At 40.1% G+C, this 19,478-nt stretch overlaps 1 protein-coding gene across 4 annotated transcripts in view; it reads right to left on the bottom strand.

Annotated features, from left to right (window-relative positions):
• The window catches only part of CELSR1 (cadherin EGF LAG seven-pass G-type receptor 1), a 178,840-nt gene extending 159,705 nt beyond the window's left edge, over window positions 1-19,135 (bottom strand). For all 4 annotated transcript variants that reach the window (XM_034442075.3, XM_034442077.3, XM_034442079.3 and 1 more), the window contains exon 1: window positions 14,546-19,135. In XM_034442075.3, the coding sequence (XP_034297966.2) occupies window positions 14,546-18,197 (3,652 nt within the window). In that variant the 5' untranslated portion in view covers window positions 18,198-19,135. The remainder of the gene's footprint in view (window positions 1-14,545) is intronic.
• Between the last annotated feature and the right edge of the window lie 343 nt (window positions 19,136-19,478).

The raw sequence follows: 19,478 nt of genomic DNA, 5'->3' as shown, positions 1-19,478 counted from the left end.
TCCATTTTTCTTCCTCAATGTGACCGCCAGAGCATGACTGCCACTCCTATGTGAGAACTGAAGTACAAAACTCCAAAAATAAAGTGGGAAGGAAATCTATAGCACTCTTTTATCACATTTCAGAATCGATAGATCCTTATCACATTTGTATTGTTTCATCCACATCTTGTTACCAATTGCTGCCTCTTTCCAATTGTGATCTGTAAATTTAATTAATCTTTTAATTTCATTATTTATCTACAAACATCCTTTCAAAGTTTGCTGTCCTCAATGGATCCTAGAGATTCTACATAAAACTTTTTTTTTTCATTAAAATAAGTAGTATTAAAACTTCTCCATTTGTCTTTATTTTTAATAATATTTAAAGTCTGACGCAAAAGCAGAAATCTTATTTTTCTCTTGGTGCAATTTGACAATGGGAAGTTCCGAGATGGTAGCCACATAATATTTTTTTAAAAAAAATCTAATCTGTAAACTGTTAAAAGAACCAAATGAAATAGGATAAAATTTCAGTTAAGTTTTTGAAAATGCAATGTATGCCCCAAAGGGTGAAAAAAGATTGCTTTGTTTGTGTCTTTCAATTATTGAGTATCTTGCTTTCCCAAAACGATTGAATTACTCTGCAGTTTTAATGAAGCATCTACTGGGCTTAGAGCTCAGACTATAGTGATCTACACTATGCAAGACTGACAAAGATTGGTTGCTGAAACAAGGCATCAAAGCAAAGAATACATGTTCCATATATCCTACAACTGGAGGCCCCTCTCCCTGGCAGATAGCTTAATAAATGTTCATTGCCCTACAGTACTGCAGATTTTTTAAAAAAGCTTTGATCTTTGACCTTGCTTGAATAGCACAGGTAGTTTATGTTCTGAGTTTGAGAGTGGGTCAGCTTTCAATTCCTTCTTGCTTTGCACTGAAATAAGAACATTAATACTGGAAGCCTGGTGAATGTATTTCGATTTGGATTGCAAAAATCCAAGAAACTCCTTAAAGACCAGAGTTGGTCAACCATAGCAGCTTTAACATACATGCTAGTTAGGGAATTCTGGGAGTTGAAGTCCACCCATTTTAAACACTGTGGTAGACATCGGCAAAGAGTTTTTCTGCATCTGTCTGGATTTTTGCAGCTCAGATATCACCCGACTAAGTTTAATAGACAAATGAACCAGTATGCTATACAGTTATATATTAGTGATGCACTTGGCAGACAATTATTTACACATTTTATATATTGTACATGGTAACAGCTTTGAGCAATTTACAAAGGACAGCAAAAACATTACTGTAAATCCATTCAAATTGTAACAACATCTCATGGGAGAATAGAATAGAATAGAATAGAATAGAATAGAATAGAATAGAATAGAATAGAATAGAATAGAATAGAATAGAATAGAATAGAATAGAATTCTTTATTGGCCAAGTGTGATTGGACACACAAGGAATTTTTCTTAGTGCATATGCTCTCAGAGTACATAAAAGAAAAGATACGTTCGCCAAGAATCATAAGGTACAACACATACATAGTCATAGGGAAACAGTCAATATAAATCTTAAGGATACCAGCAACAAGGTTAAAATCATATAGGAGATGGGTGATAGGAACGATGAGAAGATTAATAGTAATGCAGACTTAGTAATTAGTTTGACAGTGTTATGGGAATTAGTTGTTAAGCAGAGTGATGGTGTTCGGGCAAAAACTGTTCTTGTGTCTAGTTGTCTTGGTGTGCAGTGCTCTATAGCGTCGTTTTGAGGGTAGGAGTAGGAACAGTTTATGTCCAGGATGTGAGGGGTTTGTAAATATTTTCACAGCCCTCTTTTTGACTCGTGCAATATACGGGTCCTCAATGGGAGGCAGGTTGGTAGTTAATTGTTTTTTCTGCAGTTCTAATTATCCTCTGAAGTCTGTGTCTGTCTTGTTGGGTTGCGGAACCAAACCAGTTATAGTGGTGCAGATGACAGACTCAATAATTCCTCTGTAATTAGCACATCAATGCTCCAATGCAAGCCCTTCTGTTCAGAAGTCCTTACTTCATCATGTAAAAGTGGTAAAGGTTCTCCTGAACTTCCATGATTGTCTGGCATCAGCTCTAATTCTTGTTGCTTAAGGAGTTATGTAATCCTATCCAGAGCAGGCTTACCTCCCAAATGCTATGATCACAATGCAAGACATACTGTAGTACTGGGAGAATTGATTAAGCTGAAGCATACTTTTTCATTGCTTGCTAATGACATTTATCCATCTTTGTGTGAAAGGATGTTTTGTCACCCAGGGATTGATTATTATTTTCTGATGTTAATATTTTCCCACTCAAATATGGATTCATATCTTCACCCGATTATAAACAGAATGCAGTGTGATCCAATCATACAATTCAGAATTAACTTATTTCGTGTTTGCTAAAAATCTCACATTTAAGCATAACTCTATATAATATTTTTTCGCTAATTTCTCTGAATATCACTATATACTTTATTCATTTACTGTTACAGTTTGCGCAATCTTCTAAAATTCCAGGGAAAGAAATATTGCACACCTATTATTATTCATGAGAATAATATAATATGATAATTATTATAATAGAATAATATTCAACAACATTATACAATATTTTACAACTTTCTGCATTGACAATTATCTTTACTTTTAAATTCAATCATCCTAATCATTCTCTTATTCTTGTATAACATTCTTATAAATTAAATTGTTATATATACTTACATCCTATTTATTAACATAGTCAATATTTTATCCTTACCAGTATTCAATACTCTTAGATTCCAATTGATCAAATTTCGATTTACATTCTTATTTCTTGTTTTGATTTCTATTTTCTAGCCACGTATAGAATCTATTCTACACTTTTATAGTAGTCCGAATCATCTCTTTCTTTAATCTCCATTGTCATTTTATCCATTTCAGCACATTCAAGGATCTTTTTTTTACTATTTTTTCAGATGTGTATTGTTTTGCGCCAGAGCAATTCTGGCCGCCGTTAGTATATGCAAAGTTATGTAGTACAAACTTTTCTTATCAATCATTCCTAGAAGAAACAACTCCGGTTTGAAATCAGTATTTTGGAGTGTAATCTCTTCTAACCACCTTCTGATTTTATACCAAAATTTTTTAACACTTGGGCACATCCACCACATGTAGTAGTATGTTCCTAATTTATGGCCACATCTCCAACATTTAGGTGATAGGTTGGAATACATTTTTGCCAATCTCGCTGGTGCTAAATGCCATCTATAAAATATTTATATTATTATTATGTAATGTTGTTATTTATGCTTTGTATTTTACTATTTGGTGTATGTGTGTGTTTTTTTGGGGGGGTTGACTTTTTTTTTCATTTTTTCATCTTTTTCTATTATGTTTTTGGTTTTAAAAGTGTAAAATATTCAATAAAAACTATTTAAAAAAAATATTCACCAAAAACATCTTCCAATACTACAAGTCCTATCATTTTATAGAAAAAAACGGTTTACAGATATTTCCAGAAATGTTTATTGTATCAACACATGTAATAATTAGGCCTGAGGTAAGATTTTAAAATCAGACACAGCAGGAAATGCTGTCACTTAACTAGCCCTGGAGGCCTTAAACTGGGACTTTGAAAAGTTATGGTCTAGTCTGACAACACAGAGCAGGAACAATAAACCAGTCATTTACACCACATCAGAAGAAGTGATGCTATCTGTAATGAAAGAATTACCACAACAAACAAAGGCACTGAGGCTAAACCATTACTGATAGTAAGATAAAATTATTCAAATGCTTTATATCTTGCCTCAAGAACTCCACAGTTGATCTAGGTTAAACCCTATGGGTTTGTTTTCTAAACTTTTAAAAAACATTTCCTCAAGAAATCCCTGAATATTTTGCCATTTTATAGTAGTATCCAATAGCATCACCCACAACCAAGTTTCATGCTCTTGCCTTCATGTAATAAACTTCATATTGCACAAAGTTAATCACAACAAGTAAGAATGCATAGAGTTATATCAGATATCACATATGTCAATATTTTAAAAAGGGAAACAGGCCATTTTGTTACTGATGTCAAAGTTTCTATCATTCTCAAAGAAATTATAAAGGCCCACTGAAATAGATTTCAGTTCACAATCACAATAACCAATAAGGCAAGCTGCTTCACTTAATATAAAATAAAAATAAGCTGCCTCGTCATTAAATTCAATAATTGAACTAATGGTAAAGCTTTCTATTCAGACCACTGGTGGGTTGCTCCCAGTTCTGTCCGGTTCTATAGAACCAGTAGTAAAACCGGCGGGAGGCTCCGCCCACCTGCCCCGACGTCATCAAGGGGCTTCTGCGCATGCTCAGAAGCTTCACGCATGGACGCTCCCATTGCAAACCGGTAGTAAAGGTAAGTAGAACGCACCCCTGATTCAGACAGAAGACTTTAGTTATCAAACATATTTTCCTGCAGGAAACAAGGCCAAAATATTAATAGCTTAACTGAGAGAAAGAGAATGAGCAATTTATGTGCTCTGCTCTATTTGTATAAAACAGGTCCTCAAAGGAATGGGATAAGCAATTCATCATTTTAATGAAGCTTAACCATTTCTTTATATCTGTATTTTAAAATATTTGTGTGACCACATATTAGTCATTTGCCCCTATGATGCTTCTACTTTTAAGTCAATATTAAATGAAATCTTCAGCATTCTTAATACCCGTTAAGTATCAGCAGGAAAATTGCTAAAAACAAGTTTGTTCTAAAAAAAGTCAAGAAGTGGAAAGCAAACTACTTAAGTCCAACCATTTCGACAAGGATTACCAATAGAAAAAAACCCTCCTTTTCACTCTGTAACAAACCGTGAATCAAACTATTAGATTTTGTCTTTCAAATAATTGTTTATTTTTCTGCTATAAATAATAAATTAGGCAGAAAGCCAACTCTGATGAGTAGTCTCTGAATAAAATTATGGAGGGCTTTCTGTGACCAACACTAATACAGAGTTATTGACAACCATTCAAATTCATTAATAAAGATCATTGTGAGATAGACATTTAACACTTCACAGTGGCTTTAGTCGGGTTGTATAACTTGCTCTCAAAGTTTAAATTAGGATAAAAGGCAGATGGTCTTTTGTTTGCAAAGTAAGAGACCTCTAGAAACTAAGCGAAGCAATTTTGCTTCAGTAGAGGAGGATAACTATACTGCAAAGAGGGAACCTGATGCTTTAAAAAATTTCCCATAAAAGCTCAGGCGATAAAACAATTATAAGAATAATGAGGAAATTATATCCACTCCTGAGAAAAGACAAGTTAATAGGAAAAGACACCTGGATCATGTTACTATTGATATGTATTTTATTCTACACACACACAAAAATACTTGGCTATTAATGTGTACCATATTCTGTATGTATTAAACATTTTAATACTAATGGTTATTCCTTCCGTTGATTTTTTTCTTTCCTTTTTTCCCACTAAATTAAAAATTTGTACATACGTTAAATGGTATCAATGCATGTATGTATACATGCATGCAAATACATATTTATCAGTATTGGAAGGAAAACCCATCTGGTTCAGTGCCAAGCTGGGAGAAAGACATTGGAAACATAGAGGCTGATTGGAAAGATGGTTTAATGATGAACAGAACCACCAGTATTTATTGTTCTGGTGCACCTGACAAAATGGAGTTGAGGACAAGGGCTTTTTATACCTTCTTTGGGCTTTGTATTTGAGCTTCCTGTTCTTGTGCAAGAACATGTATTCTATTGGTTGTTGTCTGACTCCCATGGAGCTACGCAGGGGTCATAGCTGGCTCTATAGGCAAAAGAGGAAATGCAAATCCTAGGTGCTTGTTTGAGCTAATCTGGTCAACCTCTGGCTTATTGCTTATCTGAGGTTTGAAGTTTGGCCTGCTCTGGGATGGTGCAATGAAGAGGCTTGTCTTCTGAAAGTGTGTTGGGCAATTCCTATTATGGCTTAATGACTTTTGCCCTGTGATGGATCTTGGGTATGGGGCTGCTTCTAATCCTACCATTCTGCCTTTGTTCAGACTTTGCTGCAGGGAGCTTCAAAATATCCTGTCTTGAATGGATTTCTGCCTATTTGCTTTGCTTATGAATGGAGCTATCTAGATACCTGTCTTCCTCTTTCAATAAGCTCTTTTATCTCTTAAGTGTTGACATCTGTTGTGGGCTATTAAGAAAAAGTGGGAGCTGCTTTCTGCCTCAAAAAAAAAAGCCCATGTTTCTCCATTTCTCCTTTTGGGGAAATATAGTATTCTGCCTTTTTTAATATTTCCCAAAATATTTCATTCTTCGGCGTGGCGGGGTGGGGGGGGGGCTTCCCACATTAGATAAGTTAATGCATCTATCATTTAGTTTTCTTTTATCTTCTTAGGTTGGCAGGAACCCTTCCTGTTGCAGGCATATGTCTTCTTTAATGCTGATATAAGCATTTCTTTTCATTGGGACTGAAAGTAATTCTATTTATGCAGCACAGATTTTAAATGAAGCAAACGGTTGACACCACAACTATTCATTCTTCCGGGTGTCATTCGTTCCCTCCCTTTATCAAGAGAACCAGCTAACAGTTATGGGACTCCATTTACACAACAGATTTCCTAGAATACCACAACTACCCAGTTGGTCAGCTGTTATTCACTGACAGATCCTCTTATTTCTACCGCTGAAATATTTTGGACAGTTTCTCCGTTGCTATCTGCAGTTTCAAAGCTATACCAAGGGGATCTATCAGGCTTTCCCAAACAGTGCTGAAAACAGTTTGGCTTCCCATCACATGCTTTGTAGATGATAAGAGCTGTATGTTTATAATTACATATGTCAGCAGTGAGCGAGATCTCACTTTCCATGTCATTGCTATTTAGTGCTTGCCTTTTTAAGTGACAAAGTACAGTCATTATAACCTTAACATCTTAACAAGTTCGTTTACACACATTCACTGTCCTTGTATAGGCAAATGGATTGTTAGCTACTCTCAGAGCAACCGAATTAATAAAACTTGAACAAGCAAATGCTTTGAAAATAAATGTTGAAATCTACTTGACTGATTTGTAGTTTAGTTGAAAATGCTGGTATCATCTGAATGTAGTTCAACGTGAAATGTTTTTCTTTCTCAAATCAATTGGCAGAAAAAAGAGTGAAAAGCATGATATTCTGAATATTGCATAAATTTACTTTGCATGTTCCTCCCCTCCCTTAGACTGTGCATATAAATGTCAGAACACACACAGTCTTACAGGAATCATTGGCTTCTCTTCTATGTGGATAAATAGTAACTGCTTGTTAAAACATTTATAGCTGCTATCAGCACTTTTATCCAGCAGTCCTGAACATACATACAAATCATGGAGTTCTCAAAATGTAAAGAGATATAGTCAGGGCACGAACTAATATATAGAACTAAGCCCCAATAGATGCAATGGTGGGATGGAAGATTTGGGAATTTACAATTCTATTGCATATGAACTGGATTATTTTCAGTGAAACTTCAACACATGGAAACTTGAACATATACTATACCGGGGTCGGCAACCTTAAACACTCAAAGAGCCACAAAGGTCCTAACCGGAAGCCCCTGTTCAATTCTGGAGCCGACCAGAAGTCCGGTTCCCCTACCATAGAGTCTCCTTCTAGCACGGCATCCTTTTTCCTCTGCCAACTAGAAGTCGGTTTCCCCACCATAGAGTTTCCTCCTAGCGCGGCATCCATTTTCCTCTACCTGTCCTAACAGAAAACTCTATCAATTGTGGAGCCGATCAGCAACAGGGAGCCGCAGCAGAGGGATGAAAGAGCCACATGCGGCTCCAGAGCCGCAGGTTGCTGACCCCTGTATTATACCATGCAATCAAATCAGTAACATAGAGTGAAACACACTCTCTCACACACACAAACACAGCCAATTTATCAGTAACATACAAGTAACTCCAGAAAAGGCATTCATTCATTTATCAATATATTTTCTAGCCAATATGAAAAGGTATATCATAACATCCAACATGACACAGGAATATCTTGAACATTCCACTAATCTAAAATCGCTTTGCCTTGCCTCTTCTGAATTAGATTTTCAGCAATGTCCTCAATAAATAACAATTAATTATATTGGTTTTGCAAATCAGATTATTCCCCCAGAATACACCTAAATATAGTTTTCATAATCAAGGAACCTAATGAAACATCATGGTTAAAAAGGAAACATTTGTAGGCAAGAATAGACACAACAGCACACTTTCTAACCACAATAAGAACATTATGAATCCTAAGGATTTTGAATGGAATTTTGTTCATAAAGCACAACTTTTCTCATTTCCTTTTCTCACTGTCATATTAGGAACATATACTTGATGTTTAAGAATTCTCCATAGTGGAATTCAATTCAGTAGAATTTATTTCAGAAGAAAATCTCTTCTTATATAGGCAATATGGTTTCCTAAGAGTTCTTATGAATCCAAGAACTGGATTCATAAGAATTGCTGTTGTATATGAAGTCACTCTGTAATTCAGATTATCCTTAAACTAACACGTACAGGCACCAAGCCTCATCACATTTCAGAATACATTAAATTTTTATTTCTTACTGTATTTAGAATATGGCAGATGATAGGTGAGTGCTTCTTTCTGTACGGAGAACAACTTTATCTAACAATCATATCAAAACAAGTGATTCATAATCAGAATAAATTATATCCTGCTTTCAATAGAAAGGGACAATCAGATAATTGTTTGACCTAAAAGGATATCATGACAGCAACATTTTACATTAATGGAATTTAATTCCCTAGCGACAGAGGAGAGGCTACTAAGACAGTTCATGTCTTAATCCATTCTTTGATGGCAACTAAAGCAGCTCTTTCTTTTCCTGTGCAACAAGGTGACAGCCAAATTTTGAAATAAGCCTTTGCAAAAGTATGTAAAAACAGCAGTAAATAAAAGAACAGCTCACTCTGCATAATTCTAACAAAATTCAGCACCTGCATGAGACAGTGGCCTGCAATTGCAAGGTCTTAAATAAAGCAGAACCACTGTTATAAATGTTATATAAAAACATTAAAAACTGTATAAAAAGGGACGCGGTGGCTCAGTGGCTAAGACACTGAACTTGTCGATAGAAAGGTCAGCAGTCCAGCGGTTCGAATCCCTGGTGCCGCGTAACGGGGTGAGCTCCCGGTACTTGTCCCAGCTTCTGCCAACCTAGCAGTTCGAAAGCACGTAAAAAATGCAAGTAGAAAAATAGGGACCACCTTTGGTGGGAAGGTAACAGCATTCCGTGTGCCTTTAGCATTTAGTCATGCCGGCCACATGACCACGAAGACGACTTTGGACAGCGTTGGCTCTTTGGCTTTGAAACGGAGATGAGCAACACCCCCTAGAGTCAGGAACGACTAGCACATATGTGCGTGGGGAACCTTTACATTTACTATTATAAAGAAAAAAAATCAGTGCAATTATAAAAAACATATGAGGGATATCCGCATGTGTAGGAACAGGGGTAACAGGAAAACATCTAGTCTTATCTCAATTCATATTAATCCATTTCTGAAAAGTTTACATACTTAACTAAGTTGTTTCACATTACAATGGTATTCAGAGAGCAATTCAGTAAGTATTTGAATTCAACCACCACTAATTTGCATAGAAACCAGACTTTTTAAAGTATAGATTCAAGAGTGTGCTTGAATGCAAAAGTGCTTCCAGAAAACCTGTTCCACTAGAAGAGACACCTAGTTCTGAAGCCATTGTAAAATAGGATTTTGAATATTTTTTTTGGATTGACTGATATCTACATCAATAGGCTGTGATGTCTACTATGTCTGCCTTTCAGCATAGACATAAATATCCATGCATGCAAACACAATATACCTCTTATATTTATCTTTGTGTTACATTATTTTATAGATGATGTTGAAATATCGATTTAACCAAGTTTCAATTTCCATTCCTATTCATAAAATGCAGTTTGAATTTTCTATAGTAGCATAAACTGTTTCTGCTGCAAGCATTACCAGTAGATATCTTACTTTTTTCCATGCATTACTCTAATTAAAAAGAGATTACTTGTCAAATACTGTAGATACGTAACATTTTCTTTGTCACTTAAAGTACCACTTTCAAGGTTCTACTATGGATCCAGCAAACAGCTGTTTGTGTATGTTTTTCCCTGCAGGTAGATGAGTTTAATGGGTTCCTCCATTAAAATCAAGAAACAAGTAAGGAAGTTAAATATTACAAGAATATTTAAAATATCATAAATTAATATGATCTGTAATGATGATATCAAACTTTTTTAAAAAAAATTAGTTTCCAGCCTCTTTTTATCTTCAGTAACTTCTTCATAATTTGGCTACATTTTGAATTATTGCAACAATATTGTAGAAAAGTTTCACCTTGATGAAGTTTTTAATTCAATGGCCAAAATCTCATCCAATGTATTTATATTTCATCTCTCATATAATTAATGTTTTTTACAGTTATAGGTAATATCCACTTTACAACTAACTGCTGTAGTCTAAACTATTCAATATCTCACAATTTAAAATTTCCTGACAATTTTAACCCTTCAAATTTATACTGAGGGTGTAATATAAGAAACATAAAGTCTACAGATAGTCCTCAACTTACAACTATTTAACAATTAATAACAGTGCTGAAAAAAGTGACTTACATATAGTCCACTTACATATGACCAATAGTGAAATCCAAATTTTTTACTACCAGTTCTGTGGGCATGGCTTGGTGGGCGTGGTGTGGCTTGGTGAACGTGGAAGGGAAAGGATACTGCAAAATCCCCATTCCCTCCCCACTCCTGGGGGAAGAATATTGCAAAATCTTCATTCCCACCCCACTCTGGGGCCAGCCAGAAGTAGTATTTGCCGGTTCTCTGAACTACTCAAAATTTCTGCTACCAGTTCTCCAGAACCTGTCAGAACCTTCTGGATTTCACCCCTGCTTATGACCATTGCTATGCCCCCAAAATTCAGGTGCTTGACAACCATGATGGATTTATGACAGTTGCAGGATACTAGTGTCATGTGATTACCATTTCCAACCTTTCCAGGGGTTTTCCAAAGGAGGAAGCCAAACTGGCTTAAGGACTTCCCAATTTATTTAATGACCGGAATGATTTGCTGAACGATCATGACAAAAAAGGCTTCTTTTTTTTTTTTGCGGTGGCACAGTGGTTAGAATGCAGTACTGCAGGTTACTTCTGCTGCCTGCTGGCTGCCTGCAATTTGCCAGATCAAATCTCACCAGGCTGAAGGTTGACTCAGCTTTCCATCCTTCCGAGGTCGGTAAAATGAGGACCCAGATTGTTGGGGGCAATAGGCTGACTCTGAAAACCGCTTAAAGAGGGCTGTAAAAGCACTGTAAAGCAGTATATAAGTCTAAGTGCTATTGCTAATTAAATTGGTGTGACCCACTTAATGGTTGCATCGCTTAGCAATGGAAATTCCAGTCTCAGTTGTGGTCATAAGTCAAGGACTACCTGTGTTTATACCATGCCACCGCAGGATCAAGGTTTGATCCAGCCGCAGTTAAAATTAAGAAGTTAAAAACTAACTAGAGTTAAAATTGCCCAGAAGCAATAGAACCAATATACACTGTAATATATTTACAGCTACAGTAAAAATAATACTTATACCACTATAAAGTCCCAAACATACAAAATACCCCTGTGTATAACTTTATAAATAATTATGTGTTTTGTTTTGTTCCTTCAACTAAGGCAGTCATTATCATATTTGAAAGAGCTTAAATTTTGGTCTGAAAGAAGGAGTTGTTTTAGATTGACGCTTAGTTCCCCAAACAATAACTTGAATACAATAAACACACAGAATGGTACTTGAAACGTTAACATGTTCAATTCATTTTTTTAGATATAATCAACCTGATTACATCCACTGGAATCTTTAGGATGATTATAGTGAAAATCCAAACTTAGATTCTCCTTTCCTTCTGTGTTGAACTTTATCAAATCATGTAGTACAGTTTGAGGTTTGTTTTATGACATGTCCTTTTATCTTTCAACATTAGATATTATTATACTGTTATCAGTTGATTCAGCTTGACTATGACCATAGGCATAATCCAAAAACAAGTCACTACAAGCCAAGATAATCAAGCCAACTCAGATATTATCTCTGGAAATCTCTACCTAACACAGAAGTAATGACTATGTTAACTGCAATTAATTACTGGTAAAGATCTGGATGAAATCTTACTCAATTATCAAGGGTACTTAGTATACTGTCTTGACAGAAGTTGATTTTTTCCCCCCATAATACATATGGAATAATTTTCTTTTGTTTAAATTGCAAACCACCCAGAGTAAACTGGCATCTAAATCTAATGAAATAAAGAAAGGATAAGTTGAATAAAGTCATCGATTTTAACAGTGAGTATTATTATTGATGCTTTGGCTAAGGGTGAGTGTTAGCACTAGTTGTGTAAGCATGAGAGAGCACACTACTGTTGCACTGACTTGACTTCTCTCCTTGGCACTACATTCTAATTAAGTGCTGACAGAATCAGACTAATTTGAGTAACATTTCAGCACAAAGAGGGCAAGGAAAAACACCTTCCAAATTTAATACACACGCTGAAGCCATTTCACACAAAAGCGAAAAGACCATCGGGAGTGAAAAGCATCCCTAACAAGATACAGTTCACAATAAGGCTCAAAAGGTCAACGAGAGTTGCAGCTGGTTGAGAGGCTTGCAAAAAAACAAAAAACCCAGAAGAATGAAACTGGAAAAGGCTAGACTTGGCCACACTGATGCTATAATTATAAAGAGCAATGGCACAGTTTGAATGACAGTCCATATGCAAGAGCTGATTATTCCCTACAAAATGTGCCTTGTGTGTTTTTCAGATATAAATCTATAGTAAAATTGACTGCAGTATCTATTAAGCACGTAAACTATTTGAATATTTTAAAGCCATTTTAACATAAGAAATGATTAGCGATAGCTAGTAGAATGTATTAAAGTTTGTTAGAAAACAAAACCTGGTACATTTAAACATATATGAATCACCTTGCCAAATAAGATCCAGTGTAAATTTTGTTTAACACTAACTACCTGGTGTGCAACTAGCTATTGCAGGCAGCAACTAGACATGTAGTATAATGAATGAGATTGCTTCTACAATTCTTAATTTCCTAATATTTTTCAAAGTTGCTTACAAAATAATAATGAAATAGTATTCAAGAGCACTTAAAGCCATTTAGTCAGATTCAATACAAGTGTTTTTAAACTCTTTAACTTGTTAAACTCTTCATAGAGTCAAATACAATGGATGGAGCCAGTCTTGCCTATGAAAATTGATGCCAAAATAAATTTATTAAAAGATAAAATCCAGCCTAAATTCCTTTAATTTCAGAGGAAGGTTTGTAAAACTGCTTTTACATGCCTAACATTTGTCCACGAAATGTGGACAAAAAGTCCATAAAAACTACATCCCCCATAATATTGCCTCTTACAGCCAAAATATTACCCCATATTTTTGGAGCATCATATTAATCTTTTTTTTTTCTACTTTAGAGATAAGTGATACATTGTTCTTCCTACACCAACAACAATATCAAACTAATCCTTGTTAATACTGCAAATGCATTTGGATTTATCTTGGCTAGGCAAAATCTATTATGTTAATCATCAAACAGGATGCTATGGAATTTGCCCTTAAAGTCTTCTACTCCTACTAAAATATGTCTGGAAATAATGACAATAGATATATACAAAAAGAAGGAATCCTGGCTTGCCAAGTCTCAGGCTTCTGGTTTGCTTTAAGGTTATTAATACTACTGTTGCCATCTCCTGCATTTACATTAATGAACTTTGGCCTTAAAATGCTAAGCATGTAAAATAGTTAAATTACTTAAATATTCTAGATAAATACATCATACATCGTTATGGTCTCACAAATAAGGTGTTTGTTGAGCACTTGCTCCTACAGACATATTCATTATAATTATAAAGAATTATCCAATATAGGCAGTTAGAACTCATCTGAACTAAGACAATTTTCCTAATACTACTAGTGTTTAGGATTAAGCTCTGAAACAGAAACTACATCTTATTTTGAAGGATCCAACTTATTACTGATTTATTATTAGCTTATTTTTAATATATGTTCAACATTTGAATGATTTAAACATGGGTAACAGCTCACCAGCAGAAATAGACAGTACCGTTATACCTTGATTTACCTTGTATTATTCAAGTTTCTGTGGATCACAACATGACTAGCTAAATCTTCCTAAAGGGTATCAAAACTAAGCATGACTTCGTTCAACAATTTTGAAGTTTTCCTTGTCTGCTTTCAGCTTTCTTACCAAAACATATGAGTATAGAACTGTGTTTCTCAACCTCAGCAGTTTTAAGATCCATGAACTAACTCCCAGAATTGCTCAGCCAGTACAGAAAATTAAAAATCAAAATGTATAAAGTTCCCATTTGCCTATGTTGTCAATCCAATAAATAAATGGAGTGCAGCTACCATTATCTGACTTCACAAACTCCAAAAGAAATACACTTACCAGAAACGGATACTTTCATGATGGCCTCAAGGGGTCTGTTGTTATCCAAATCTCGGCTGAGCTTCAGTTCTCCAGTAGCAGAATCCAAAACCAGCAGGTTTAATTCATTGCCTTGGACAAAGGTATAGTCAAGCTGGTCAGATACATCAGGATCATGGGCAGGGATCTTGCCAATCACTCCAGAAGGAAAGCTATTAGATTTGTTGGTGACATAATTGTTGAACAGGATCTGAAAGTCATGCAACACAGGAGGGTTGTCGTTTTGATCCAGAAGGCGTATGTGCACAGTAGCTCGGCTCACAAGTGGGGCTGATGTAGCTTGTACCACAATTACGTACTCTGTCTGGCTCTCGTAATCCAGGTCCATCAGGGCTGTAAGGTCTCCATTAAGAAGGTCAAGCTGGAAGACCTCCGGAATATTCCCCTCTACAATCTGATACATGATCTGCGCATTGGTTCCTTCATCAGGATCTACTGCACTAATCCTGGCCACGATTGAACCAACAGGACTGTTCTCCTCAATAAAGATGTCAAATTCGTCTTGTTCAAACACAGGGGGGTTATCATTGATATCCAGTACGGTAACTTGGATATCAACGGATGCCTTGAGAGGTGGGCTACCCCTATCCACAGCAAAAGCACGCAAGCTGTAGACCGCCACGTTTTCACGATCCAGCTTGCGCAAGGTCCGTATCACCCCTGATGTGGCTTCAATGTAAAAATCTCCATCACCATCATCCCCACCCTGGAAAGTATAAACCAGGCGGCCATTGGGACCCGAGTCACGGTCTACAGCAGACACCTGCAAAACACTGGTGGACAGAGGTACATCTTCAAAAACAGAGCCCAGATACCGATCTCGAAGAAAACGAGGTGCGTTGTCATTGGCATCTAGAATGAGGATCTCCACATAGGTGGTATCAGACTTCTGGGGGATCCCATTGTCCTGGGCCGTGATGGCTAATGTGTAAGAAGCTTGGTCCTCGTAGTCTAATTCCATCAAGGTAGTGATTGTTCCTGTGTCAGGATCAATGCGGAACTGAGGGATGTTGTCTTCCAAGATGTAAGTAATTCTTGCATTCTCTCCAGTATCTTCATCCGTGGCACTGATGGTGACAATGGACGTTCCAATGGGCTTGTCCTCACTGACACTCACGGTATAGTGTGAACTTTGGAAAACCGGTCGGTGTGTATTGGCGTCTGTGACATTGATGAAGACTTGCACTGTATCAAACAGAGTTCCATCTGAAGCCGTGACGGTCAACACATACTGCCTTTCCTGCTTATAATCAAGGGGCAAGGCCAAAGTGATCAGACCACCACCGCTCTGACTAGTAATGGAAAAGCGATTCCTTGTGTTGCCACTCGTGATCTGGTAGGTTACTACACTGTTGACATCTTTGTCCATTGCAGTCAGGGTCAAGACGCTGCTGCCTACTGCCGCATCCTCATTCAGCCTGAGTTGATATACTTTTTCAGTGAAAGTAGGACTGTTATCGTTGACATCAAGGACAGTGATAGACACGCTGGCAGAGGAAGACATGACAGGGACTCCCTGGTCTCTGGCCTCCACCCCAAAATGGTAATTCTCTGTAGTCTCTCGGTCGAGCTCAGTTGACACTGTAATCCAACCTGTACTATTGTTGATCTGGAATGGAAACCCTGTATTCCCCTGTATCGAAGATGCCAAGGCAGGAAGATGGGAGAGCTCAAAGATTTTGTATTCCAAGCGAGCATTGTCCCCAGAGTCAGCATCTACTGCCTGAATGTGTAACACGGAATATCCTATGGGGACATTTTCTAGCACAGTGGCTTGAAAGGGAGTGCTCACAAAAATAGGGGCATTGTCGTTGACGTCTAACACTTGGATGGACACCATCCCACTCGAATTGATCTGTGGAGGCCTCCCTCCATCCTGTGCCTTGATCCTGAGGGTATATTCTCGAATGCTCTCATAGTCCAGGGGATTGATCAAGTCAATAGAGCCAGAGAAAGAATGGATATAAAATTGGCCTTTCAGGTTGCCACTGACGATGCTATAATGGACCTGGGCATTATTGCCCCGGTCTCGGTCAGTGGCTTTTACTTGCAAAACTTGACTGTTGATTGGAGTATCCTCTGGTATTTGTACCAAGTAACGTTTCTCGCTGAATTGTGGGGAATTGTCATTCTCATCTTCCACTGTGATATGCACCGTAACTGTGGCGCTTCGTGGACCTGGATCTTTCCCTTGGTCATTGGCTTCGACCACAAGATGGTATTCTGAGACTTCCTCTCTATCCACAGTGGCACAGGTTCTCACAACACCAGAATATGGGTCAATCTCAAAAATCCCTTCCCCAGAGCCTGGTTCTAGGATACGATAGAGCAAATTAGCATTGTCCGGAGCATCCTCATCTGTGGCACGAATAGTTAGCACTTCGTAACCTACCTCCAGGTTCTCTCTAATGGTCTCTCGATACTCCGGCTGTTCAAACACAGGATCGTGGTCATTGGTGTCACTGACCGTCACAGTCAGGAAGGTGATTGCCGAGCGATGCCGTGGAGACCCGTGATCCGTCGCCGTCACCTGAAGCACGTGGGTGTCTTTTGTCTCTCGATCCAGCTTACGGCTGGTGACTATTGCTCCCGTCTTAGAATCGACGGAGAAGTAATCGTTGGATCTCTTGTCAAAAAAGGCTTCCATAGAATAGGTCAATCGGCCTGCCTCCCCTTCATCTGGGTCATGGGCTTCTAGGGTGATGACCGGGGTACCCGCAGGCTGGTTCTCAGCAATTGAAACTTGGTAATTGGGCAGTTTGAACTGAGGTGGGCTGTTCACACTCCTCATCCTCCGAGGTCCTCGAGGGCCAGAATCCCAACTGCCACCACCCTGAGTCACCAATGGCGGGGAGACCTCTTGCCTGCTTCTATTCACCTCCAATTTACCCCCTACTGGCTGTTCCACTCCCCAATGCCTAGGCCTTCCCAGATCTACCAGAACATTCTGTTGGGTCATCTTCAAGTGACAAAGAAGCTGCAGGGGGCAGCTGCCTTGGGGAAGACGGCAGTCTAGTGGTTTCTCCCCAACTTCCCCCCAAGGCCGACCGTCGGGGCAGACACACTGTGGGAAACTGGTCAGGGTCATGAGAGCCCAGAGCAGGGCTCCTGCTTTCGCCTCCCTCACTTTGGGAAGCACCTGCTGCCCGGAGGGAGGAGGGAAGCACAGCAGAGAAGCCAAACGCCGCCCTTGGGGAAGAGCTGGAGAAACGGCCAGGCGAGGCAGGGTGGCAACGCGGGGGGAACGGCCGGGGGAGCCCCAGCCGTGCAGGTAAACAGGCAGGCGGAGCGCGAGAAAGACGCCGCCGGCCGGAGAAGCCAGGCGCAAATGGAGGGGGAGCGGATTTCTCCTCAGGCCCGCGCACTCCACCGGCGCCTCCGTCGTCTTCAACAGCCCGTCGCTCGTGGCTTCCACGGCGTCCCTCAGCTGACGGGGCGTCCGAGTCTCGTCCAGAGCGCAGAGCCACTCCGGCCCCAGCGACAGGTCCAAAAGCAAGCGGCCCCGGTTGCCGTTGTTGCCGCCGCCGCACAGGAGATGCAGCTCCCAGCCCGCCGTCGCGAGCGCCAGCAGCGAGATCCACGACAGGCAGGCGGCCCCCGGCAAACGGAGCATCTCCGAGGCTTAGGAAGCAGGGAGGACGGCCGAAGGGCTACAAAATCCATCCACCCCCCTGAGCTGCTCATCCGGCCTCGTCCATCAAGCAGCTGTTGGGGAGCCTGGAAAAAGGCGGGCGTGAGGGGGGGGTGAGGCTCCCCCCTTCCCCTCCGGCGCGGGGGAGGCCGAACTTTTCGCCCACCTTCCAAAGTTGGCTGCGTCGAGGTTTCGTCGAAACGGCGCTCAAAATGGCTCCTCGCCACCCAAGCTGGCTTCCCAACCGGCCGTTTGGCCGAGGCTCACCCTGGACGGCAGCTGCCCAAAGCGGATCCCGGCTTCGCCATTATAGCGCTGCGAACGCCGCGGCTTCTTCGCCCGATCTCCCCCTCAGGCTGCTGAGTTCAGATGCCCCCGAAGCCCGACGGCAGGTTGAAGAGAGATCCGGCGTGGCGCAGATCCAGCGGCTCCCCTCCGGGGACGCGCCTCTTTTCCTTTTCTCCCCCGACCAGAAGCCCGGCGCACGCGTCCCTTCTTCTCGGGGCTCAAAGAGTTATGCCTTCCCAAAGGAGCGCAACTTTCCCGCGTGGGTTTTTTTTCCCCCGGCCGGGCTCTTCTCGGTTCTCAATCGGAGGGCTGAGAAAAGTTGGGCTTTTTAGGCGAGAGTCGGGACGGATCCGGGAAGCGCGCGGAGCGCCTCGTCTTTGGGAAAGTTTGCCCGGCGGGGGAGCTGCGTTTTCCCTTGCGGCTTGCTTTTTCTTCGCCTCTCCCTCCGGCTCCTCCTCCCCTTCTGCTCTCTCTCTCGCCTATTTGTCACCAAACCTGAAAGGATCTGCTTGCTCAAAAAGTCTCTATGGAGACCGCAGATGGGTCCCCAAAAGGACTTGAGGACGCGGCGCAGCCAAAGTTGCCTGCCTGCCTGCCTTCCTGGGCAACCCAACCTGCACACACCAAAACAGGGCGGCGGCGGCGCTTGGAGGGCGGGGGCAGAGAGGTGTGTCTGGCGAGGTGGAATGGGACGGGGAGTGTCTGCAAAGCGGAGCGTTCAAGGAGCGCACAAGCCGCCCGGGAGCTCCCTCTTGGCGAAAGAAGCGGCTTCCTGATGCCGCTTTAACTTTTCTGGCGAGGCTGGTCACAGAGCGCTCTCTGTTGGCCCGGCTTCTGCAAAGACGGGCAGAAGTCGAGCTTGGTGGCAGGGATGGTGGCGATCAATCAAACGGTAATGTGGGAAGCCTCCCCTTCTCTTCCCCCCCCCCAGAGAATGAAATACTTTGGTGGATATTAAACGAGTCAGAAGATTAT

Source organism: Pantherophis guttatus, chromosome 7, assembly GCF_059756535.1.
Source record: "Pantherophis guttatus breed Tessera chromosome 7, ASM5975653v1, whole genome shotgun sequence".
NCBI classification, from domain to species: Eukaryota; Metazoa; Chordata; class Lepidosauria; order Squamata; family Colubridae; genus Pantherophis; species Pantherophis guttatus.
Note: the sequence above shows the minus strand (reverse complement) of the source record. Positions and strands in the feature narration are given on the sequence as shown.